The 25,149-nt window shown below is 39.1% G+C and overlaps 2 protein-coding genes across 4 annotated transcripts; both read right to left on the bottom strand.

The window, feature by feature from the left end:
* Positions 1 to 9,514: 9,514 nt before the first annotated feature.
* Positions 9,515 to 18,328, bottom strand: LOC128030731 (mediator of DNA damage checkpoint protein 1). Of its 2 annotated transcripts, none has more exons than XM_052618607.1 (10): positions 17,934 to 18,328; positions 17,432 to 17,579; positions 16,748 to 17,338; positions 16,578 to 16,662; positions 14,769 to 15,733; positions 11,057 to 14,247; positions 10,790 to 10,972; positions 10,328 to 10,453; positions 10,129 to 10,239; positions 9,515 to 10,037 (listed from the first exon to the last, which is right to left on the bottom strand). In XM_052618607.1, the coding sequence occupies exons 2-10, from the start codon at positions 17,565 to 17,567 to the stop codon at positions 9,828 to 9,830; spliced, it is 5,598 nt and encodes a 1,865-aa protein (XP_052474567.1). In that variant the 5' UTR covers positions 17,568 to 17,579; positions 17,934 to 18,328; the 3' UTR covers positions 9,515 to 9,827. The 2 variants fall into 2 exon arrangements, with proteins under 2 accessions (XP_052474567.1, XP_052474568.1); XM_052618608.1 differs by lacking the exon at positions 17,934 to 18,328 and adding an exon at positions 17,868 to 17,927.
* Positions 18,329 to 19,024: 696 nt separating this feature from the next.
* On the bottom strand, positions 19,025 to 24,266 carry LOC128030732 (tubulin beta chain). Of its 2 annotated transcripts, none has more exons than XM_052618609.1 (4): positions 24,102 to 24,266; positions 21,973 to 22,081; positions 21,070 to 21,180; positions 19,025 to 20,941 (listed from the first exon to the last, which is right to left on the bottom strand). In XM_052618609.1, exons 1-4 carry the CDS (start codon positions 24,156 to 24,158, stop codon positions 19,884 to 19,886), a joined length of 1,335 nt encoding a protein of 444 aa, XP_052474569.1. In that variant the 5' UTR covers positions 24,159 to 24,266; the 3' UTR covers positions 19,025 to 19,883. The 2 variants fall into 2 exon arrangements, with proteins under 2 accessions (XP_052474569.1, XP_052474570.1); XM_052618610.1 differs by having other exon boundaries at positions 21,070 to 21,177.
* Between the last annotated feature and the right edge of the window lie 883 nt (positions 24,267 to 25,149).

Raw genomic sequence — 25,149 nt, 5'->3', positions numbered from 1 at the left:
AAAAGTTATGGATTGCACAGGACACTTTCACCTCAGATTGAGAGTACACCTTGCCACAATGTCAGCTGCATTGTTTCAGGACGGTCTGATGTGGAATTACAAAATAAGAGCCTCCCAAATCTAATAAATAGGATGCTGTATCTCTGTATTCAAAATTATATATTTAAAAACGTTATGGATTGCACAGGAAACTTTCACCTCAGCTTGAGAGTACACCTTGCCACAATGTCAGCTGCATCGTTTCAGGACAGTCTGATGTGTAATTACAAAATAAAAGCCTCTCACATCTAAGAAAAAAAAACTGCTGCATCTCTACTTTGAAAAATGTAAATTTAAAAAAGTTATAGATTGCACAGGCCACTTTCACCTCAGATTGAGAGTACACCTTGCCACAATGTCAGCTGCATCGTTTCAGGACGGTCTGATGTGGAATTACAAAATAAGAGCTTCCCAAATCTCATAAACAAGCTGCTTCATCTCTACTTTCAAAATTATATATTTAAAAACGTTATGGATTGCACAGGAAACTTTCACCTCAGCTTGAGAGTACACCTTGCCACAATGTCAGCTGCATCGTTTCAGGACAGTCTGATGTGTAATTACAAGATAAGAGCCCCCCAAATATAATAAATGAGATGCTACATCTCTATATAAAAAAATCTATAAAAATTAAAGTTATACATTGCACAGGCCACTTTCACCTCAGATTGAGAGTACACCTTACCACAATGTCAGCTGCATCGTTTCAGGAAGGTCTGATGTGGAATTACAAAATAAGAGCCTCTCAAATCTCATAAATGAGATGCTGTATCTCTAAATTAGAAAATTTATAAAAAATAAAGTTATAGATTGCACAGGCCACTTTCACCTCAAATTGAGAGTACACCTTGCCACAATGTCAGCTGCATTGTTTCAGGACGGTCTGATGTGGAATTACAAAATAAGAGCCTCCCAAATCGAATAAATAGGATGCTGCATCTCTGTATTCAAAAATCTATAAAAATCTAAGTTATAGATTGCACAGGCCACTTTCACCTCAGATTGAGAGTACACCTTGCCACATTGCCAGCTGCATCGTTTCAGGACAGTCTGATGTGGAATTACAAAATAAAAGCATCCCACATCTAAAAAAAAAATGCTTCATCTCTACTTTGAAAAATGTAAATTTAAAAAAGTTGTAGATGGCACAGGCCACTTTCACCTCAGATTGAGAGTACACCTTGCCACAATGTCAGCTGCATCGTTTCAGGAAGGTCTGATGTGGAATTACAAAATAAGAGCCTCCCAAATCTCATAAACAAGCTGCTTCATCTCTACTTTCAAAATTATACATTTAAAAAAGATATGGATTGCACAGGACACTTTCACCTCAGATTGAGAGTACACCTTGCCACAATGTCAGCTGCATCGTTTCAGGACAGTCTGATGTGTAATTACAAAATAAGAGCCCCCCAAATATAATAAATGAGATGCAGCATCTCTAAATTAGAAAATCTATAAAAAATAAAGTTATAGATTGCACAGGCCACTTTCACCTCAAATTGAGAGTACACCTTGCCACGATGTCAGCTGCATTGTTTCAGGACGGTCTGATGTGGAATTACAAAATAAGAGCCTCCCAAATCTAATAAATAGGATGCTGCATCTCTATATTCAAAAATCTATAAAAATCTAAGTTATAGATTGCACAGGCCACTTTCACCTCATATTGAGAGTACACCTTGCCGCAATGTCAGCTGCATCGTTTCAGGACAGTCTGATGTGGAATTACAAAATAAAAGCCTCCCAAATCTCATAAAAAGCTGCTGCATCTCTACTTTCAAAAATCTATAAAAACAAAAGTTATAGATTGCACAAGCCACTTTCACCTCAGATTGAGAGTACACCTTGCCACAATGTCAGCTGCATCGTTTCAGGACAGTCTGATGTGTAATTACAAAATAAAAGCCTCCCAAATCTCATAAAAAAGCTGCTGCATCTCTACATTCAAAAATATCTAAAAATAAAAGTTATAGATTGCACAGACCACTTTCACCTCAGATTGAGAGTACACCTTGCAACAATGTCAGCTGCATCGTTTCAGGACAGTTTGATGTGTAATTACAAAATAAAAGCCTCCCAAATCTCAAAAATTAGCTGCTGCATCTCTACTTTCGAAATTATATATTGAAAAAAAATATTGATTGCACAGGCCACTTTCACCTCAGATTGAGAGTACACCTTGCCACAATGTCAGCTGCATCGTTTCAGGACAGTCTGATGTGTAATTACAAAATAAAAGCCTCCCAAATCTCATAAAAAAGCTGCTGCATCTCTACATTCAAAAATATCTAAAAATAAAAGTTATAGATTGCACAGACCACTTTCACCTCAGATTGAGAGAACACCTTGCCACAATGTCAGCTGCATCGTTTCAGAAATTTATAAAAATCAAAGTTATAGATTGCACAGGCCACTTTCACCTCAGATTGAGAGTACACCTTGTCACGATGTCAGATGCATCGTTTCAGGACAGTCTGATGTGTAATTACAAAATAAAAGCCTCCCAAATCTCAAAAATAAGCTGCTGCATCTCTACTTTCGAAATTATATATTCCTGAAACGATGCATCTGACATTGTGGCAAGGTGTACTCTCAATCAGAGGTGAAAGTGGCCTGTGCAATCTATAACATTTTTAATATACATTTTTGAAAGTAGAGATGCAACAGTTTTTTTTTAGATGTGGGAGGCCTTTATTTTGTAATTACACATCAGACTGTCCTGAAACGATGCAGCTGACATTGTGGCAAAGTGTACTCTCAATCTGAGGTGAAAGTGGCCTGTGCAATCTATAACTTAGATGTTTATAGATTTTTGAAAATAGATGCAGCATCCCATTTATGAGATTTGTGAGGCTCTTATTTTGTAATTCCACATCAGACTGTCATGAAACGATGCATCTGACATCGTGACAAGGTGTACTCTCAATCTGAGGTGAAAGTGGCCTGTGCAATCTATACATTTTATTTATATATAATTTTGAAAGTAGAGCTGAAGCAGCTTGTTTATGAGATTTGAGAGGCTCTTATTTTGTAATTACACATCAGACCGTCCTGAAACGATGCAGCTGACATTGTGGCAATGTGTACTCTCAATCTGAGGTGAAATTTGCCTGTGCAATCTATAACTTAAAATTGTATAGATTTTCTGAAATAGATGCAGCATCTCATTTATGATATTTGGGGGGGCTCTTAATTTGTAATTCCACATCAGACTGTCCTGAAACAATGCAGCTGACATTGTGGCAAGGTGTACTCTCAATCTGAGGTGCAAGTGGCCTGTGCAATCTAGAACTTAGATTTTTATAGATTTTTGAATATAGAGATGCAGCATCCGATTTATGAGATTTGGGAGGCTCTTTTGTTGTAATCTCACATCAGACCGTCCTGAAACGATGCATCTGACATTGTGGTAAGGTGTACTCTCAATCTGAGGTGAAAGTGGCCTGTGCAATGTATAACTTTAATTTTTATAGATTTTTTTATATAGATGTAGCATCTCATTTATTATATTTGGGGGGCTCTTATCTTGTAATTACACATCAGACTGTCCTGAAACGATGCAGCTGACATTGTGGCAATGTGTACTCTCAATCTGAGGTGAAAGTGGCCTGTGCAATCTATAACTTAAAATTTTATAGATTTTCTGAAATAGATGCAGCATCTCATTTATGATATTTGGGGGGGCTCTTAATTTGTAATTACACATCAGACTGTCCTGAAACAATGCAGCTGACATTGTGGCAAGGTGTACTCTCAATCTGAGGTGCAAGTGGCCTGTGCAATCTAGAACTTAGATTTTTATAGATTTTTGAATATAGAGATGCAGCATCCTATTTATGAGATTTGGGAGGCTCTTATGTTGTAATCTCACATCAGACCATCCTGAAACGATGCATCTGACATTGTGGCAAGGTGTACTCTCAATCTGAGGTGCAAGTGGCCTGTGCAATCTATAACTTTAATTTTTATAGATTTTATAATATAGAGATGCAGCATCTCATTTATGAGATTTGAGACGCTCTTATTTTGTAATTCCACATCAGACCGTCCATATACGATGCAGCTGACATTGTGGTAAGGTGTACTCTCAATCTGAGGTGAAAGTGGCCTGTGCACTGTATAACTTAAATTTTTATAGATTTTTTTATATAGAGATGTAGCATCTCATTTATGATATTTGGGGGGGCTCTTAATTTGTAATTACACATCAGACTGTCCTGAAACAATGCAGCTGACATTGTGGCAAGGTGTACTCTCAATCTGAGGTGCAAGTGGCCTGTGCAATCTAGAACTTAGATTTTTATAGATTTTTGAATATAGAGATGCAGCATCCTATTTATGAGATTTGGGAGGCTCTTATGTTGTAATTACACATCAGACTGTCCTGAAACGATGCAGCTGACATTGTGGCAAGGTGTACTCTCAAGCTGAGGTGAAAGTTTCCTGTGCAATCCATAACGTTTTTAAATGTATAATTTTGAAAGTAGAGATGAAGCAGCTTGTTTATGAGATTTGAGAGGCTCTTATTTTGTAATTCCACATCAGACCGTCCATATACGATGCAGCTGACATTGTGGTAAGGTGTACTCTCAATCTGAGGTGAAAGTGGCCTGTGCATTGTATAACTTAAATTTGTATAGATTTTTTTATATAGAGATGTAGCATCTCATTTATTATATTTGGGGGGCTCTTATTTTGTAATTACACATCAGACAGTCCTGAAACGATGCAGCTGACATTGTGGCAAGGTGTACTCTCAATCTGAGGTGAAAGTGTCCTGTGCAATCCATAACTTTTTTAAATGTATCATTTTGAAAGTAGAGATGAAGCAGCTTGTTTATGAGATCTGGGAGGCTCTTATTTTGTAATTCCACATCAGACCTTCCTGAAACGATGCAGCTGACATTGTGGTAAGGTGTACTCTCAATCTGAGGTGAAAGTGGCCTGTGCAATGTATAACTTTAATTTTTATATATTTTTTTTATATAGAGATGTAGCATCTCATTTATTATATTTGGGGGGCTCTTATCTTGTAATTACACATCAGACTGTCCTGAAACGATGCAGCTGACATTGTGGCAAGGTGTACTCTCAAGCTGAGGTGAAAGTGGCCTGTGCATTGTATAACTTAAATTTGTATAGATTTTTTTATATAGAGATGTAGCATCTCATTTATTATATTTGGGGGGCTCTTATTTTGTAATTACACATCAGACAGTCCTGAAACGATGCAGCTGACATTGTGGCAAGGTGTACTCTCAATCTGAGGTGAAAGTGTCCTGTGCAATCCATAACTTTTTTAAATGTATCATTTTGAAAGTAGAGATGAAGCAGCTTGTTTATGAGATCTGGGAGGCTCTTATTTTGTAATTCCACATCAGACCTTCCTGAAACGATGCAGCTGACATTGTGGTAAGGTGTACTCTCAATCTGAGGTGAAAGTGGCCTGTGCAATGTATAACTTTAATTTTTATAGATTTTTTTATATAGAGATGTAGCATCTCATTTATTATATTTGGGGGGCTCTTATCTTGTAATTACACATCAGACTGTCCTGAAACGATGCAGCTGACATTGTGGCAAGGTGTACTCTCAAGCTGAGGTGAAAGTTTCCTGTGCAATCCATAACGTTTTTAAATATATAATTTTGAAAGTAGAGATGAAGCAGCTTGTTTATGAGATTTGGGAAGCTCTTATTTTGTAATTCCACATCAGACCGTCCTGAAACGATGCATCTGACATTGTGGCAAGGTGTACTCTCAATCTGAGGTGAAAGTGGCCTGTGCAATCTATAACTTTTTTAAATTTACATTTTTCAAAGTAGAGATGCAGCAGTTTTTTTTTCTTAGATGTGAGAGGCTTTTATTTTGTAATTACACATCAGACTGTCCTGAAACGATGCAGCTGACATTGTGGCAAGGTGTACTCTCAAGCTGAGGTGAAAGTTTCCTGTGCAATCCATAACGTTTTTAAATATATAATTTTGAAAGTAGAGATGAAGCAGCTTGTTTATGAGATTTGGGAAGCTCTTATTTTGTAATTCCACATCAGACCGTCCTGAAACGATGCATCTGACATTGTGGCAAGGTGTACTCTCAATCTGAGGTGAAAGTGGCCTGTGCAATCTATAACTTTTTAAAATTTACATTTTTCAAAGTAGAGATGCAGCAGTTTTTTTTCTTAGATGTGAGAGGCTTTTATTTTGTAATTACACATCAGACTGTCCTGAAACGATGCAGCTGACATTGTGGCAAGGTGTACTCTCAATCTGAGGTGAAAGTGGCCTGTGCAATCTATAACTTAGATTTTTATAGATTTTTGAAAATAGAGATGCAGCATCCCATTTATGAGATTTGGGAGGCTCTTATATTGTAATTCCACATCGGACTGTCCTGAAACGATGCATCTGACATCGTGGCAAGGTGTACTCTCAATCTGAGGTGAAAGTGGCCTGTGCAATCTATAACTTTAATTTTTATAGATTTTTTAAAGTAGATGCAGCAGCATGCAGCTGACACTGTACTTTCTGTCTGTGCATTCTAGAACTTTTATTTGTATAGCTTTTCGAATGTAGAGATGCAACAAGCATATATTATTGTTCTTATTTTGTAATATGAGTATTAGAGGGTTTTTATTTTGGTATTCAGCATCAGACAGTAACGGACTGTGTGTTGGGGGAAAAAAGTAGCGTTCGCTGGAAGAGCACTCCATTCAGATCAGTTCTCTGACGGTGTTACCGTAATACGTAGTTTATACGCGACCCTCGAAATAACGTGGCGGCTAGATTGACCATGCTTTTCTACTTGGCGGCTGGCTTGACCGCAGTGAGTAACGCTACTCCGTTACTGTCCACCACTGCCCTCCAGGAATTAAGTTTGAGGCCACTGGTATAAATGGAATGGGAAGCATATTACATCGTGGATCAATATCTTAATTATCAGAAGAATATTTAATGACTGAAGATTATTAAAAATGTGAGAGAAAATGAAATCTGACTGAATCTATCCATTAACACGGTTTGTTCTTCAAAAACTCTCTCTGATGTTTAAAACTGGATGACATTTCAATTATGCAGAACTTTCCTTTTTTAGAGCAGATTTCATATGGGCCTTCTCATAACAATTCATAACAAAAAAGAAAAAAAGGAATAAATATATATATATATATATATATATATATATATATATATATATATATATATATATATATATGTATGTATGTCAGGTACTTTAGAATGAACAGATTCCTATTCTAAATACTACTAATAATGCTTATTATACATTTGAGTAAAACATAAAATATATTCACTACAGACATGTCAAAGATTTTATTGATTCCCATTACTTTTACTGACATGGAGATGAGAAATACCCAGCTATTTCAAGATTTTCTGTGACAATATAAAAAATGTTTTTTGAAGCACAAATATAATAAATGCTAAACGTACACTTATCATAATACATAAATCATAATTATTTTACATCTTATTATAGATAGGATAATATAGGTATGATATATGGTAATCTGTATTGTGGAAATATCAGGATAAACACATTAATTCAAAGTCTGAAAGAAGCCGGCACTTGCAATGAGAATCCTAAGAAAACCTTTGCCAGGCCACACATATTAGACAGCAAGGAAAGCATCCAGAACAGCAGACGTGCATTTAGGTCATTCAGTGATTTCATAACAGATTTCTTCCAGGACAATTAGCTATTGCATATGAGCATTTTATTGCCAAAAAATAAATAAATAAACAAACACAGCAAATGAACGTATACAGTATAGTGCCTATATCTCTCTAGACAATAAGACACATGTGCTGATGTGTAAATGCGTCAGTATTAGTTTCATATGGCCAAAGTGCCATCTGGTCCATGCTTTCACTCCTCTTTCCCTTAGAATGACACCTCCTACAGCAACCACAGTTCCTCTCCTATAAGACACAGCATACATTAAACATGGGCAACATACTGTAGTCTATAACATGCTCTTCTCCTAAATGCAATACAAATGATGAATAGGAGCTCCACACAACCTGCTGCAAATATATGAACTGCAATATTACAAATTGGTAAATGATGCTATAAGCAGGCTGTGTAAACCAGGGAAATAAAATAAGATGAATAGGAGCTCTGGGAAATCAACCACAATATTTGCAAAGGTGCTGTAGCAAACTCATATGTGGCAATTGATGTTAGAAGTAGGTCTTCTCCAAAGAGAAATTACTTCCAGATCATGCAGATTTATTTCTATCTCCTGGATCATAATCTATTTAAAAGCCTTGAATTAGATCAATTCAAGGCGACAGGCTACTGTAGTTAAAAGGGTCTGATGTATGAAAGGCGATGAGATCATGGCTATGCCTCACAACCTGGTGAGCTGACTACCTAGGCACCTTATCTGGGCTTCATTGCGGTTGAGAAAATGGCGTAGATAAGCATCTGGATGGGATTTGAGACACAGTCCGTATGTGTTATGAGCGGCGGGGGCGGCGGCAGCTTTGACTTACGCGCGCTCACATCTCCCCTCGATTTCTGACGCAAAGCTTCTGTTATGATCTGTTCTCCTCCCAATCATAAAACTATTTGCCAGTCAAACAAATTTTCTCTCGGTCACAAGCTGAGAAAGATCGCCTACAGATGTATGGGTTATTATGGTGCACGGACGACAAATTCATACGCCAATTGAGCCGCAGCACCGGCAAAATTAGCTATAAATTCCCTGAGAATAATAATAAAAATATAAATTATTAATGTTATTATTACATTTATAGCTTATAGCTATAAACATTGATTATATTTGCTCTTCACGCCTTAATTTTCTTGTCATTTAATCTCGGTAACATTTCTTATGCAGAAAAGAGCGCAAATCTATTCTTCATCCAGCCTAAATGCTCGTCTACATCACTAAATAAGCATATTACACCTTATTTTAGTCGCGTTCAAACAGCAACTTTATCCAATCGGAAAAGTACCAGACGAAGCAGAAACTGCAGAATTTAACCCTTCAATTCCTGCGAGCCAAAGCCATAGTTGCCCATTTATAACATCTCTGCCGCAAAATTGACATTCAACCTTACCGTGTTCTCCGCTCACCTGCAAAATCCTCCTCAGCTGATTATCTATAATAGACTGAAATGTACGTTTTTCGTTCCTTTCTACCTCAAAAATCACTTAAGGACTAAGATGCACCTTAGGAATCCGTCCGGTATCTTGCAGCGTCTCGAGTGCGGTCGGTAAAGCCCGGCGCCTCAAGCCCTTATGGGCGTGTCAGTGGATCCGAACTCACTCAGCCAACCTTTGCAGAACCGACGTGAAGGTCTTTAAGGTGTTCTTCAGATCGATTCAGCACTGAGACCAACGTCCTGAATACAAACGTGCACTAGACTTTTTTGTCGTTTTTATATGCATTTTTGTTTTCTATTTATGCCGTTTTTTGAACATCAAAGGGCAAAAACACAAAATATTGCTTAATTTTAGGCTCTGATAGAGTTTATTGAAGTAATGCGTAAAAAATGAGAGGAGCTCATTCTCCTTTCACTAACACTCATCATTCATTGACATCCACCTCACACTCTCTCCAGCCCTCATATTCACAGGAATCAGTGGATGTGTGGTTACAAGTGCAGCAGCATCTCATCTAACTCTTTACTGTTTTCATAAAACTGAAATAAGCGTCACATATTCATCTTAAGCAATCTGATCTTAAACATACATGTATTAGATTCTGTCATAGACTGGCGGAAATGTATTACACATAAGTCCTTTCCTATGTCATTGTCATTACTTCCTACGTCCCCTGGCAGCAGTCTTGGGGGCTGTAGGCTGATTGGAGGTGTTGAGAGAGGAAGTGAGAGAATAGGCCTGCAGGTCAACTCTCTGCTGCAGAATGCCAGTCAATAGGAACTCTGTGCTGACCACGGGCAATGACATACTCACTGCCTTATCACAAAGCACCCTGTCCTGCTCACATGAGACCACCACAGTGTGCTCCTTAATAGACAGAGGGAGAAATCACAATAAAATATGAGAATATGTAATATGTGCATTAAAATAGGAGAATATATGCATTGGTTCTGGGTACCTTGTGAGCAGACGGCATTTTGGGGAGGAAGCGTGCTCCACAGCAGATGATAATTTCTTTCATTTGAGATGGTTCTGGCATTACAGAAGGGGTTACGTGAATCTCATAACCCTACAAAAGCAAAATTAGGGGAGAAAATGCATGATGTGGATAGTACATTTGGGCTTGATGCAATAATGAACTTGTGAGGGACTAATACCTTTAAAAGAGGTTGAGTTTGAGCAGTGTGCATTGACTTCAGTAGGCAGAAACTAAACTTTTTCTCCTGCTCGACATCTTTCAATATATATTCATCAGTAGAAAGGAAATGGCCAGCTTTTCCACACTGAGAGAGAAATGTTGCAATGAGAGGATGTTTTCATGCTTAATTTATTTAAAAATAAATCTCTATTTTGCACTATTTCCACAGATAGAAACCCTTAAACAGTTTCTCCAACATATACATATATAAACAAATTAGCAATATTGCTAGAAACCATTCCCAGAGCTATAATATTTATATTATAATAAAATTCATTTCACTTAAAAAAAATTAGTTTAATAAAGAACACACTTGACATTCATTATTGGACAAACAAGTATATTATAGGAATAAAGTCAGATATGGATTATGGAATTTAGGTTTGGCTTGAACCAGGAACATTCCTATGCACTCCCTCACCTTTTTTAGCCAATCAGGAGTCACGATTGGCACCCCTCTGGCAACAGCGCACAAAAACTTAACAGTACGCCTTGCTTTATCAGTCACCAGGTGAGTCATGTCGTTCACTCCACTAGCCAGACTTCCACCTAACCGGGAGACGACTCTTTCTCCGTCCTGATCTGTCACCCCAGTGAATAACACCTAAAATAGAAGATGACAGATTGGTGTTATCCACACAGTGATATAACCTGTGAGTAAATGTCTGTATTTGAGGGTGTGTGTGACCTTGTGTGCCCGAATAGATACAGAGCGCCTTGAAGTCTTGGGTGTGGGTGAAGGAGCCTCTTCTGGGGATACGCTATTGTTTGCTGCTCTCTTACGACCTCTGCTGTTGGTTTGGGACACAGCAGTGCTGTCGGTTTGGGACACAGCAGTGCTGTCTTCCACCACCTGAACATCTTGTTCATGCTCATTGTCCATTCCAACATTTACATTCTGCGCAACAGAATGCCTTCCTCCTCTTCCCCTGGCTTTTCCAGAAGTTTTAGGTTGGGGAACAACTTCTGGTTCCTGTAGTTTCGTACTCTTCCTGCCTCTGCCTCTTCCTCTGGTCCCTTGATTCGAAGGTCCGATACTATGAGCAGATCTTTCAGAACTTCTAGAACTGGAGCGGGAACGGGAACGGGTTGTTAAACTGGAGTTCTGCTCTGTGTCTTCAACTGCACTAGCTGGTCCTCTCCTGCCAGACTGTCTAACACTGATGGGTTGCTCATCAGTTGTCTGCTTCCCTCGGCCTCGCCCCCTGCCCCGCCCTCGTCCCCTCTGACTGGACGCCTCCCATTGTGAGGATGCAGACTGATCAGAGTTCATAGAAGAGCTTGAGCAGCGGCGTGTTTGTCTGGCCGGAGGAACTAGAGGAGCTTCTGGTTCTGCCGCATCCAGTCGATCATTCTTCTGTTCTTTCTGATGGTATCTATCCTTTGTCTTTTTTTGTTCTCTTGCTCTCATCTGATGCCCCTCATTTTCACGTCTTTCTCTTTCTGCCTCTAATCTTTCCCTCTCTATTTGTTCCTTCTCCTTTTGAATTCTTTCCTCTTCTTCTTTTCGTCTTTGCTCTTCTAGTTCTCTCTTCTCCCTCTCCAACCTCTCTTTCTCTTCTTTTTCTAAAATATATTTTTCCCTCTGAATTCTCTCAATTTCTTTTTTCACTTTTTCCTCTTCTTCCCTTTTCAGTGTTTCTTTTTCCTCTAATTCCTTCTGCTCTCGTTCTAGTTTTTGTCTCATTTCAGTTTCAGCCCTCTCCCTTTGTTCACATTCTTCTCGTTTCTTTCTCTCACACTCCAGTCTTTCATTTTCTTCCCTTTCTGTCTTTTCTCGTTCTTGGAGCTCTTTATCCATCTTCTCTCTCACTTCTTGGGCATCCCTCTCCACCAATCTTTCCTCTTCTTCCTTTTCATTACACTTCAGTTTTATGCCTGTCCGTCTGGTTCCTCTCCTTGTGTTTTTGTCCACTTCACTTTCTTCCTCATCCTCAGACAATGCTTTCCCCCTCTTTCTTTTTCCTTCCAGCCCTTTTATAGTTTTACCTTGGGCTTTACTAGATGCAGTTGTCTCACTCTCCACCTCCATCTCGGTCTTGTCTTTCCTCTGTCTTCTGCTACTTCTGCCAATAAGTTTTTCTTGGGTGTGATCGTTCTGCACCTCTGCCTTGTCTTTCCTCTGTCTTCTGCCACTAGGTTCTTCTTGAGCATTATCCTCAACCATGGGCTGTGTTCCAACAACACTGAGATCAGAGTTAGGTTCAGCAGACTGTGCAGGTTCATCTTCATCTTTTTGTCTTCCTCTGCGGGGTCTTTTGGATCTGATACCACTCAGATCTTCATCCCTTTCAGTTCTGTCCTCATGAACAGGCTGAGTTTCTGTGTTAATGGAAAGGGAGCTAACAGCAGCTTCAGCAGGTTGTGGAACGCTGTCCTTTTTTATCGGCCTTCCTCTGCGGGATCTCCTGGATTTCACTCCGCTGTTCAGAGTTTCATCCTTTTCAAATACTTCTTCAGGAAGTGGTTGGGTTTCTGTGATATTCTGATGAATAGCACCCTCAGCAGTTTGTGTTACCTTTTTGTCTTTCTTTGGTCTTCCCCTGCGTGAACTTATGTGTGTCATCTTCTTGCTGAGGTCTTTTTCCTGTCCATCATCTTCCTCATGCATTGGCTGTATTTCAGATATACTGACATGGGAGCTCGAGGGTATTGGGAGTTCTGTGGATCGGTCTTCATCTATCTGCCTGGTGCCAAGTGCATGATTCAGATCTTCACTAGCTGCCTCTTCTTCACACATAGGTTGCGTTTCAGCAACAGTGACGCATGCTTTGAAGTCAGTTTCAGAAAGTTCTGGTGATTTCAATTCATGTGGTTGTTGTCTTTTACTCAGTGAACTGAACTCACTTTTCAGATCCTCAATTAGTTTTTCCTCATACATTGGTTGCGTTTCTGTTATAGTGTGATCGGGAACATCCTCAGCAGGTTGTGAGACTTCCTTCTTTTTCTTTGGTCTACACCTGCGTGATCTTCTGCTAGACGTCTTGCTGCTGAGCTCTTTCTCTTGCCCCTCATCATCTTCACCAACAGACTGTGTTTCAGGGATGTCACGACTGGAGGCAGAGGCTTTTTCAATATGAGGTATGGACTCACCTTCGCTTTGTCTTCTGTTGACCTCATTGTTCTGATCATCCTCTGGTGCTTCATCTACCTCAAACATTGGCTGTGTTTCAGCGATTTCCATACGAGTACTGCTCACCATATTGTCCTGATCTGGTGCTTCTCCATCATCACACATTGGTTGCGTTTCAGCAATAGTGAGACGGGAGCTGAAGTTGGTTTCAGCAAGATATGCAGAATCATATTTCTCAGAATGCTGTCTTGTACTCGGTTTCTGAAAGCCATCCCCATTCAGATCTGCATTTGTTGCCTCTTCTTCCTCACACATGGGCTGAGTTTCAGCAATTATAAGAGAAGAGCTGGTGTTTTTACCTTTGTGTGCCGCTCCTTCACCACGGGTTCTCTTACCTTGCTTCATGATCTCCTCACTCTCCTGCGTTTCATCGATGGTGTCGGTCATAAGCTGGGTGGGCTCACTCTGATAAACCTCTCTGTCTTCTGCCTCCCAGATAAGTTGTGTTTGGGCTGTGAAGAGAGAAAGTTGCTGCATCTGCTCCTCTCTTTTTGGGGTGCTGGCTATGATCAAAGTGTCAGATGTGGAAAGGTGAGAGTCATTTTCGGTGTCTTTATCTTCCTCCTCCTCGTCATCAGGCTTTGCTACATGTATGAGTTGAGTTTCAGCAGTTGAGAGGTTGGAGTATGGTTGGGTATAGTCGAGAGGCTCCTGCTCTTCCTCCATGTCTGTCTCTGTTCCATATGCTTGTGTAGCCTCAAGATCGAGCTGTTTTGGCTTGAGCCTAGCACTGGCTCCAGCAGTTCCTAAATGTGACATACACCACAATACCTACAATTTTAGTTTAAAGGAGTTTTATGGGTTCAGTATACATGAAACTCAGCGCACAGCATTTGTGGCATAATATTGATTGCCAGAAAATGAATATGAATCTACAGTGAAACAGCTACTATGTAAGTCAACAAGGCAACTATATGGAGGATGTAAAAGCAGATATTTGAAGTCTATAATTGCAAGATCATTTTTATAATTGTTTTAAGTCTTAGGAACAAATATGTAAAATTGGACATATGAAGTACTACTGGACAAAAAAAAAAAAAAAATTTTCATACTTAAATCAACATATGTTGTTTACACTGTAACCTTTTTTTTTTTTTTTTTTTCTACGTATTATGCCCCTCTAACATCCTCTGGCAACCAGGCCTGAAAACCCCTGTCATAGGGAAAATAAAAAGTTTTAGGAATTTAATGTACTGTATTGACTACATGAATGAATTTTATAATTAAAAAATAATGAGATTCAGAAGAAAGTGAGTGGGATGGTTACCATATGCTTGTGTGGGAAGCAAGTCCCAGTCTTCGTCTAAATGGCCAAAAGCTTGGGTCGGTTCCTCAAGATTAGTCTTTGCATGAGAATAATGGTCTTGTATTGTATGGGTTCTCTTTTCTGATTGCTCTACAGAAAATTTCGGACTCCATGCAGGCTTCACAGCTTTGTCTGGTAAAGGTTTAAAGGGATCCTCATCATCAGTTTCACTGTTAGACAGAAGGTCTTTTGCCTTCACCTTTTCTTTGTCCTCATTCTCTTCATCTACATCTGTGTCACGGTCCATGTGCAACTCTGTCGCTGGAGTTGATGTAGGTCTGACATCACTTCCCTCTCCAACAGGATGTAAAACCTCTGTTGCAATGGAAACCTTCATGGGATTATCGTCTTCAACATCAGTGTCACTGTCCAAGTGGAAGTCTGTATATTGTGGTGCTGATGGAGGACTTTCAGTAACTGCTTCCTTTTTGGAGACGTTTTCCGTTACATAAGCCTTATTCTCCTCAACATCAGTATTGCTGTCCATATGAAGATCTGACTTTACATTTGGAGCTTCTTCAGTGTTAACCTGTGGTTCAATCTTGCTTTTCTTTTCCTCATCTTCCTCAACATCAGTATCACTGTCCATATGAAGCCCAACTGAAGATACAGATTTCTCTAGAGTTACTGCTTCTTGAGCCTCTGGTTCAGTCTTACTTCCCTCAAGTTCCTCTTCCTCAACATCAATATCACTGTCCATATGAAATTCAGCTGAAGATACTGGTTCCACCTTAGGAGCTAAGTCAGGGTGAGCCTCTGGTTCAGGCTTGATTTTCTCCATGTCATTTTCTTCCAAATTAACGTCACAGTCCAGATTTAGGACAAGAGGGCCAGGCTTAAATGAATTTGAACTGGGCTCATCTGGGTTTTGCAGTCTGAACCGGTCTATGGAGGCTGAAGATGGAGTGATAGAACTTTCATCCTCACTGATAAGAAAAAAAAAAATGGTGAAGCTGATTTATTGGGAGACAATATATTGAGATCCATAAATGTATTGCACAGTTTATAGCATTAAGGTGGGATCACACATGGGCAAAAAGGTGTACAGTTAATAGTTTTAACAATATATGAAACACAGTTTACACAGAAGTCACCTTTAAACCACACAGCTTTCTGTGGGTCTATATGGTGAATTCCTGTGACCGACTTAACAAAATGCAAAATCTGTGTGAAAACTTTCACCCCAACACAAAATTTCCAATTGCATGCATTTCTACTGAAATGACTGGATTTTGCCAGTGTAATTTCACTGAACAATAGTAAATGTGACTGCACCTTTAGCCATGCAACAGCAAGCATGCCTTGAACTTTCATACTAACATTAAGCCATTTATGCTTTATCACATTGAGCGTTTCCTTTAATAATGGCTATACATTTTAAATAGGCCTAGGGGACTAGGAGTGATCCGCATAAAAATATTACAAAACTGATTGTCTATTAATTTGGCAATCAGTATCACATTTTATGGGCATTTTTTTATTATTGACCTTTATAATATAGACAAAAACAACTGACAAACAAACATCTTCTTTTGTGTTTCACAGAAAAAATTAAGTCATAGAAGTTTGAGGGTGAGTAAACAATGACAGAATTTCACATTTGGTGCTCTATCCCTTGACATATATTCAAACAAAATCTAATTTCAATGGAGTTATATCAGTTGTATTATGTAGTAAATCTTCAACATTATATAACACATACAATTTTGACTAGCTCATGGAAAATTAGAAGGGAACATTAAAAAAACATTCATGAAGCATTTAACTTACCTCTCTGGAATGACTTTTTTTGCAGGGGTCAGAAATGATGAATTAGTGGAACTACACAGATGAGAAGACGACGCCGAGTCTGAAACTATAGTAATAAAGAAAAAAGAAAGCAAGCATGAAAATATTGTTATTAAAACCTATTCAGTAATATTCTTTGTCAATTTACCTACCAAAATCTTTCCTCTCATCCGTGGCATTCTCTCCATCTGATTCAGATTCAGGCACCAGGGTGATCTCAGGATGTTTGTGAGCTGGCTGTGGTGAACTCGTTTTGGGTTGTTCATCCTCAGGGCTCCATAAAGGCACAGGAGGCAGAACGTTCCTCTCTTTCACATTTAACCTTTTCCGCACGCCTTTACTCAACTCTGACTCCGAGTCACTGCTTGATAGTGCCGAACTTGAATTTTTCTCCTTTTTGGACACTCCTCCATTTTCTGGAGTTATGCATGTATCTTTCTTTGAGATGTTCAAGCCAATGTACTGACATGGCACATCAGCGAACACCACACTTTCTCCATCGGTCAAAGCATATCGTACCTGAGGCGTTAGTTTGAATCTGCCTTTTCTGGTTCCATTCAAACTGCCCATGTCCCATAAAAGTGCTTCTATGTCATCACCGTTACCAAAACGGTCTTTCCTAGAGCAGAACACTGAGATGGAGAGGACAGCATGCCGACTGGATACAGATTGGGCCGGAAGCAGAACAGAACAGAGAGCAGGATTACGACCGATGACATTCTCTCCGATGTAGAGAGGGAATTCTGTAGAGAGAAAAAGAGAAAAAATGTCATGATTTCAATAACACACAAGTAATATTAGTTTTAAATATTAGTTCATATATAAGGAACACTCACCTGCCTCTGGTATGTGGTTGTTTTTGAACACCTTTAATGTTGCTAGCTGTTCTCTTTCTGGTCCTTCCTTCTCCTCCTCTTCCTGTTCTTCTTCTTCTTCAGAGAAGGGATCGTCAATCTGCTGAGTGGCATCCATCCTCCTCTCTAGCTGAAGAATCAAAAGTGTTGTTACAACACAAATAAGGTTATCGTGAATACAAGATAAATAAGATAAGTTTTTAGCTCTATGCACATAAGAAACATATTATACAATAGTATCATCAACATTCTCTGATGAATGGTGATGCATGTGTGACAAAGTTTACTTTAACACATTTTGTATGATATAAGGGCATTGCTAAGACTTTCTAATCATCTCGTAATCGAATCATTGCCACACTGACAGCTTAATCAGAAATAATGCTTCCCACCAAAATGCAAAGGAATTTTTTTTTACGTTTGTACTGATATATCGTACGCAATCTACTTCATTTTATTAAGGAAATACAAGATGTGCGCTTACCTTATAGTGCAGAAAACGTGGAAACCATTTCTTAAACACTAAAACCCGCCCTTAAAACCAACACTACTGGTTCGCTGGTCAAGCTGTCAATCAGAAACTGAATCTGCACTGATTGGCTGATAATGCGTCACTGCGGATTGATTGGTCATCTGAGAAACAGCAGGCGTAGGCACAGACATCATATATGATGGGCGTAGGGCTTTGCCCCAAATTTTGAGACTTAGGTCTCTGCAGAGTAAAAGTGGGCGTTTATCACCATGTGGGTGTTTTAAAACTGCTGGGTGTTTCTGAATCATGCAATCTAAATGATCCCCCTTACCCAACCCCACCCCTAAACCTAACGTCACTATTACATCAACTAATCAGGTATCATGGTGTAAAAACACCTTGATCTCGTAACTCCCATTGGCTATACTTGCAAATTTTCCGCTCTTTCTGAAGAGGAGGCGTGTTTGAAAGTGTTTTTTTAACCTTTAGGAATTGATCCTTCGATAAGCCACGCCCGAAAACCGCCACAAGCCTAATCGTGTGGCTAAGCAACCGTAACTAGGTGCAGGAGGTCTGGCAAACTTTCGAGCGAGGGGAAACATGCCGAAGCGTTGTGCAAATCTGATACCTGGTACCCTAAGTGTTTGGATGGGGTCCCGAAACCTAAAACCCAAGGGGAGAAATGCCGGGCGTGGATCAAGCAGCGTGGGAAGACACATTCTCAACTAAATGCCGACAGGATTAACAAAAACGTTTTATTTGTATGTCACAAAAGCGTCTGCCAAATCCCATAACTATAACCATAAACCTATTCTTCAACTGCTTCCTGACGTGTGAGAAGCAGACAGTAACATAATATAAAACAGTTAACGTTAATGGTGATTTATAATACAATTAAATCTTTGTTTTCCATTACACCCCCCCCCCATATGTATATTGTACTTCACTTTATGACTATATTATATTCTTTACCATATTATGCGTTAAATGCTTTCATTAAGGCATAGTTTATGAAAGTGCAAACCTAAAAGTGACTTTTTTTGTGGTATGACCTGAGCTTCTTTAGTTATGTATATGCTGTAATGAAGCAAAAACACTCAAAATGAAAACATTGTTTTCATTTTTATTTTGGTTTTCTCCAGAGGCTCAGTTTTTTTCACATAGGGACAATCAAGGAACATAAAAACATTTAAAGTATGTAATGTGTAAGAGTATGCAGTAACACTTAAAAGTACGGGCTGAGAACATATACACATATATGAGAGTCCATGAATTAAAACTTTGCACCAACAATCCATTCAAAATCCATTCAACTTTCATCTTTCCATCTGCAAAATCTAAAATACTTTCCCATTTTGTCCATGTCGTTAATCATACTCATCCTCCTGTAGACGTTGGTTGGCGCCCAAGCGAGGTTAAGATTCAGTACCCTTGTTATTCTGAATCTTGTCTTTCTTACAGTACTTTTCTTTTCCTTCATCTTTCACACAACATACTTTTCTAAACACTTCTATAAATACTGCAATTAGACCTGCTGAGGTCACATTGTGAAGTGCCATTATCTCACAGAGTTCCTCGTTCTAGTGCAATAATAACAAAAGCAAACATTAAAAACTATAATAATCATTTTTGTTTGAGTTTTTTGTGGACATTTTCCATTTGTAACTTTTATTCCATTTGGATATTTGCTACTTTATTCTTCCCTGTTCTCTACAGAGAGGAAATGACCATCAGAACGGTAAAGAAATACACAAAAAAGTGATTGATTTATAATTGTAAACGCTGTAATCCACCCATTCCGTGTTTAAGAACATTCTTTCTGCCTTCCTCTGGTTATTTTTGGCCCCGTTTGTCAAGTGCTAATTTCTATTTTGTTTGAGACACTAAAATTGTTCCATATACGTTTTGCTACATGTTACTCAAACTTGGACACACTACCACCTCCCCAAACACCTTTCCTCCTTAAGCATCATCCTCAGCCTCTTCGTCAAACTCGCCCTCCTCCTCGGCGGTGGCGTCCTGGTACTGTTGGTACTCAGACACCAGATCATTCATGTTGCTCTCTGCCTCGGTAAACTCCATCTCGTCCATCCCTTCTCCTGTGTACCAGTGGAGGAAAGCCTTGCGCCTAAACATGGCTGTGAACTGCTCGGAGATACGCTTGAACAGTTCTTGGATAGCAGTGCTGTTGCCGATGAAGGTTACTGCCATTTTGAGACCTCTAGGCGGAATGTCACAGACGGCAGTTTTGACGTTGTTGGGGATCCACTCCACGAAGTAGCTGCTATTCTTGTTCTGGACGTTCAGCATCTGCTCGTCGACTTCCTTCATAGACATGCGGCCTCGGAACACGGCGGCGACGGTCAGGTAGCGTCCGTGTCTTGGATCGCAAGCCGCCATCATGTTCTTGGCGTCGAACACTTGCTGTGTGAGCTCAGGCACGGTGAGGGCGCGGTATTGCTGGCTGCCTCGGCTGGTTAGAGGGGCGAAACCGGGCATGAAAAAGTGCAGGCGGGGGAAGGGCACCATGTTAACGGCTAATTTGCGGAGGTCAGCATTTAGCTGGCCGGGGAAGCGCAGGCAGGTGGTGACGCCACTCATGGTGGCCGAGACCAGATGGTTGAGGTCGCCGTATGTGGGAGTGGTGAGTTTGAGGGTGCGGAAGCAGATATCGTATAAGGCTTCATTGTCTATGCAGTAGGTTTCGTCTGTGTTCTCCACCAGCTGATGTACAGACAGTGTAGCATTGTAAGGCTCCACTACGGTGTCAGAGACTTTTGGAGAAGGCACCACGCTGAAGGTGTTCATGATGCGGTCTGGGTACTCTTCACGGATTTTGCTGATCAGCAGGGTACCCATGCCAGACCCGGTACCACCGCCCAGGGAGTGAGTGAGCTGGAAGCCCTGCAGGCAGTCGCAGCTCTCAGACTCCTTACGGACCACATCCAGAACAGAATCTACAAGCTCCGCCCCTTCTGTGTAGTGGCCCTTGGCCCAGTTGTTACCAGCGCCGCTCTGTCCTGTAAGGTCACAAGGAGGAAGCAAAAACTTCAGACTGTGCAAGATTTATAGCATTTAAAGCTATAATGTGATACTTTTAACATATTTTGTGTATTTTTTACATATTCCTTTTTTCCCAGTCACTCACCAAATACAAAGTTGTCAGGTCTGAAGATCTGTCCGAAGGGTCCTGAACGCACAGAGTCCATTGTGCCAGGCTCCAGATCAACTAGAATAGCTCTTGGCACATATTTACCTCCTCCACGAGAGAGAGAGACAGGGACAAGGGAAAGAAGCAGACCAGCTCAGTACATGTAAGAAATTAAATATATAAAAGAAGGTATTTTCATACCTGCATTCAGGTTTAAGGCTTTGAAAAAAAAAAAAAAGTTTCACTTTTCTCTTGACCTCTAGTCACCAAGTCTCATCTCAACACATTTTTTTTAATAGTTATGCTTTAGTGTTGACTTAATTACAGCCATACAGTATTTAGATATGTAGAGCCAAATCTATTGTTTTTTTTATTTATTATTGAACTAAAACATCCTCAGTGGAATGTTGCTGCTGGTGTTCCAAAATATCCACAGAGTTAATATTTAATAATTTAATTAATTATTAAATATAACTATATTCTGTTCTATAACTAAATAGTCAACATGCATACATTTTCATGGAACATTCAATGTCTATTATGTATTAATGACATAATATATTAATGACAACTTTTTCAAAACAATTACTTTAAAAGGATAACATATTTTACAAAAAATAAAGAGATGTCGTGGGGGAGGGGGAAGCAGTGTTTCTGAATAAAGATTACAGTGCAATTTTATTTTTATGATGTTCATATATAAATAATTTATGATAAACATTGCAGCATCCCATTAAATAATACAAACTTTTGATTTCTTGTTGACTTTAATAATAGTTGATGTATCATCATCCTGTATGTGCTAAAAGCATCTCTAGTGTTCCAATTTAGCAGTAAATGCTCACTGTTCTTAAAGGGGACATCTTTCCAATCTTTTCTTATATGTGTGTCTCAAAGTACCTGTAGCTTCATTATAGTAGACGCTGATTCTGTCCAGCTGCAGGTCACTATCTCCATGGTAGGTTCCTGTTGGGTCGATCCCATGTTCATCACTGATCACCTCCCAGAACTGCAAACAACACATTGTAATTTAAAGCATCTCCTCCTTGCAATTTAATGTAATTCAGTAATCATTCCAGCAATTCAAATTATCATTCAATTTAATTATTCAAATTAATTCTGTCCTGTAAATCAGATTTGTACTACTTACTCAAAATACTTTGATAAAAGGTGTATTTCAATTAAATTTAACCGAGGCTTTATGAATGTTTAAATCATTAATTCTATGTTACTGTCCAAGTGACCTTAATCTGAAAGAGAAGTGGAGAGAGAGAGGGGTCAGGATGGACTTAACAAGGCTGCGAGTGAATGGAGGAAGAAAAGCTTGTTCTTCGGATATATTGAAAATAATTGTTTTGAAAGAATGAGGCCAATAAACTGGAAGGCGCTGACTGACAAAGCCCTAATGTGACCCTGTTCTGACACTCTCGCTTATCAAACCTGTTACATTTCTGCTCTGTCATCACATCATATCATCCTAATATACCATGCAGACACATATGAAATCATTAGGCTCCACCTATTTGACCTTTTTAACCACAATTTAAGACAATTATCCCATCATTTTGAATTTGTTTGATTTCACCAATATACAAAGTTTTCCATGAATATGTAATTTACTCATTAAATATTTCATTTATATCTTGGCCATATCCAGGATTGGCAGCAGCTGTTAGAGTCCATTTGTGGATGCCTCCTTGTCCCCACCCTGACCTCAGATGAGTTCAACAGACACTCACAATCTTATCATTTGAAAGGCATGTCAAGGCTTTTTAAAGGATGAAGATGATTTAACCTAATTTCTGATGCCACAGGAGGCATGCAACATCTCAAGGGCAATCTTTAAAAAATGTGCATCTTTAATGAGGCCATGGGTGTGAATAAATCCTTATTGTCGGTGTTGTGCCCAATTCTGACCCCCTGTAATAATTTGGCTGGGGGTCAAATTTGGGCACAACACTGGCTCTAATCTCTGTAGATGTGGTAGAAAAGTCGGATTTGATAGATTAACTGGATTTTTTAAATTCACAAACGTTGATAATCATTTTGTTATAACAATTATAGTAAGAAGAAAGCTAATTAATTAAAAACAAACAATTAAACAATGACTCACTCTAAAATAGCTTGATTTAACGTCAGAATTTCACATTATTAGCCTTCTTCAATTATATTACTATTAAATTATCTACTATCATTCTCCATCGCCCCACCCTTCCCATCATCCTCCGCATGACCATTGAATCACAGCGGTCAATATCTGCACATCGATAAAAAAAAACGAATTTAGTTCAAACTCAGAAAATTTATTTCGAGTGGAAATGATGTTAAAGGTGCGGTAGTAATATTAGTGCCACGTGTCATGGCTCGCGCTCTGGTCCTGCCAGCTGTTTAAAGGGCTCAGTCTTTAGTGATCACTGAGAGAGCTGCTGTTCACATCTGATCCGCCACACCCGCATTGTCAAGAGAGAGAAAGAGGACAGACCCCCCACTGACCAGCGAATCCATTCACCCGCAGCTCTGATTTACAGACAAAGAGATTTATAGTTGGAGTCTGTGGAATTTGAGCATCATTTATTTAGAGAAACAGCTACAGATCGTGTTAAAGTGGCAATGAATGAGGAGTGGGATCTGCATATTTTGGGTGTGAATAAAGGGGGTTCAGATGAGGGGGAAAAAAAAGAAAAGAAAAAAAGTAGTGTAATGGGGGATAAAACAATTCTTGTACATAAACTGGGTCTATAAAACTGCTCAACATGTTGCCATATTAATAATGCATTACAATAACATTTGGTAAAGGTGCAAAGCAAAATAAAATAGTTAGGCAATTTTCTGCAAAATATGCCTAATATATCTAATATGCTGAGAAACAATTAGGGCTAGAAGAGCTAATATGTCTATTTTAGATTAGGTAAAGACGTTGAACTAAAATTACACTGATTATTGTTGCATTCTGAAACTCTTGTGCTGTTATTTAGTCGTGGCTGTTAAATCTAAATGACTCACTTTTTTCTCTGAAGAACTGTTCTTACCTTGGCACCGATTTGGTTTCCGCACTGCCCGGCCTGGATGTGAACAATCTCCCTCATTGTTAGAATTTGTGTGAGAAGTTCTCAGATAAAACTGAAAAGTAACGGTGCGGCTCACCAATAATTTGGAAAAGCCGGACAAAGGCTTTATATTCCTGGACTGTCTCCAGATCGAGGCTGGAATAGTAGTGGGCGGGGCACTGCTGGATGTTGTGGAACCTGATTGGTGCAAGATACATTTGCATTTTAGTGACGGGGATTAGAGTGCAGACCGGAAGTATGGAGGGAGTGCCAACAAGGATAGTATGTCGAAAAAAAGAGAGAAAAGTCTGCGGATTGTATCCAGTTGTGCTTTTCTTTTTAAGGTGTTTACTCACTTATTTAAAGCAAATGTCCTTCCTGACTAATGCTTTTGCATCCGTATGATTTGTATGATCCGTATGATCTTTACTCTCTAGACAAGATGTGGCCTTGAACTAGTGTTCTTCTTTCTAAATACACATATGTATAGTCAGAGTAATTGTTATGGTGTATACATATGTATGTTATTCTTTATTGTTTAATTTTAATGAATAAAGTTTTCCCACTGATATTCTCTTTATGGATACAATATGGCGACAATGAAAAAATATATTGACTATAGAAAATAAAAGAAGGGAAGTGTCAAAAGCTTGCTGCATTGACGAAGCAGTATGGAGCTGATAAAAGAGACATTGAAAAAGAGTATCAGAGAGACTGCAGACTAATGTATGAGAACAACCTAAGGGATCATTAAAGGAATAAAGAAATAAACAAGAAAAGTGTTAAACAGTGCTCCTTATTAGCCCACTCTGGACTTCTCACATTTGCTAAATAATAATACTTTTTATCGTTTCATGTCCTAAATAAATATGTAGGACTGATGAGCGATTCCTCTTCGATCTACCCATTTGTTCGCAAAGCTACTTGTATTCTGCCACATAAGAAAAAAAAGTCAATGATGAGATACTAAGTCTTAAAAGTATGACCTAAAAAAATCCATATCATAAACAATTAAAAGACTTTTTATGAC

This window comes from Carassius gibelio, chromosome A16 (assembly GCF_023724105.1).
Source record: "Carassius gibelio isolate Cgi1373 ecotype wild population from Czech Republic chromosome A16, carGib1.2-hapl.c, whole genome shotgun sequence".
Lineage (NCBI taxonomy): Eukaryota > Metazoa > Chordata > Actinopteri > Cypriniformes > Cyprinidae > Carassius > Carassius gibelio.
The sequence above is the reverse complement of the archived record's forward strand: the minus strand, read 5'-3'. Positions and strand labels throughout refer to the sequence as shown.

What these genes read in the sequence shown, in the direction of transcription:
- LOC128030731 (XM_052618607.1), bottom strand. Translation starts at nt 17,567, where the DNA reads ATGGATGCCACTCAGCAGATTGACGATCCCTTCTCTGAAGAAGAAGAA. An exon ending in GGATGAGAGGAAAGATTTTG is followed by an intron (nt 16,663 to 16,747) that starts GTAGGTAAATTG and finishes TTATTACTATAG; the next exon opens with TTTCAGACTCGGCGTCGTCT. An exon ending in AAAAAAGTCATTCCAGAGAG is followed by an intron (nt 15,734 to 16,577) that starts GTAAGTTAAATG and finishes TTTTCTTATCAG; the next exon opens with TGAGGATGAAAGTTCTATCA.
- LOC128030732 (XM_052618609.1), bottom strand. Translation starts at nt 24,158, where the DNA reads ATGAGGGAGATTGTTCACATCCAGGCCGGGCAGTGCGGAAACCAAATC. An exon ending in CTACTATAATGAAGCTACAG is followed by an intron (nt 21,181 to 21,972) that starts GTACTTTGAGAC and finishes TCTCTCGTGGAG; the next exon opens with GAGGTAAATATGTGCCAAGA. An exon ending in ACCTGACAACTTTGTATTTG is followed by an intron (nt 20,942 to 21,069) that starts GTGAGTGACTGG and finishes GTGACCTTACAG; the next exon opens with GACAGAGCGGCGCTGGTAAC.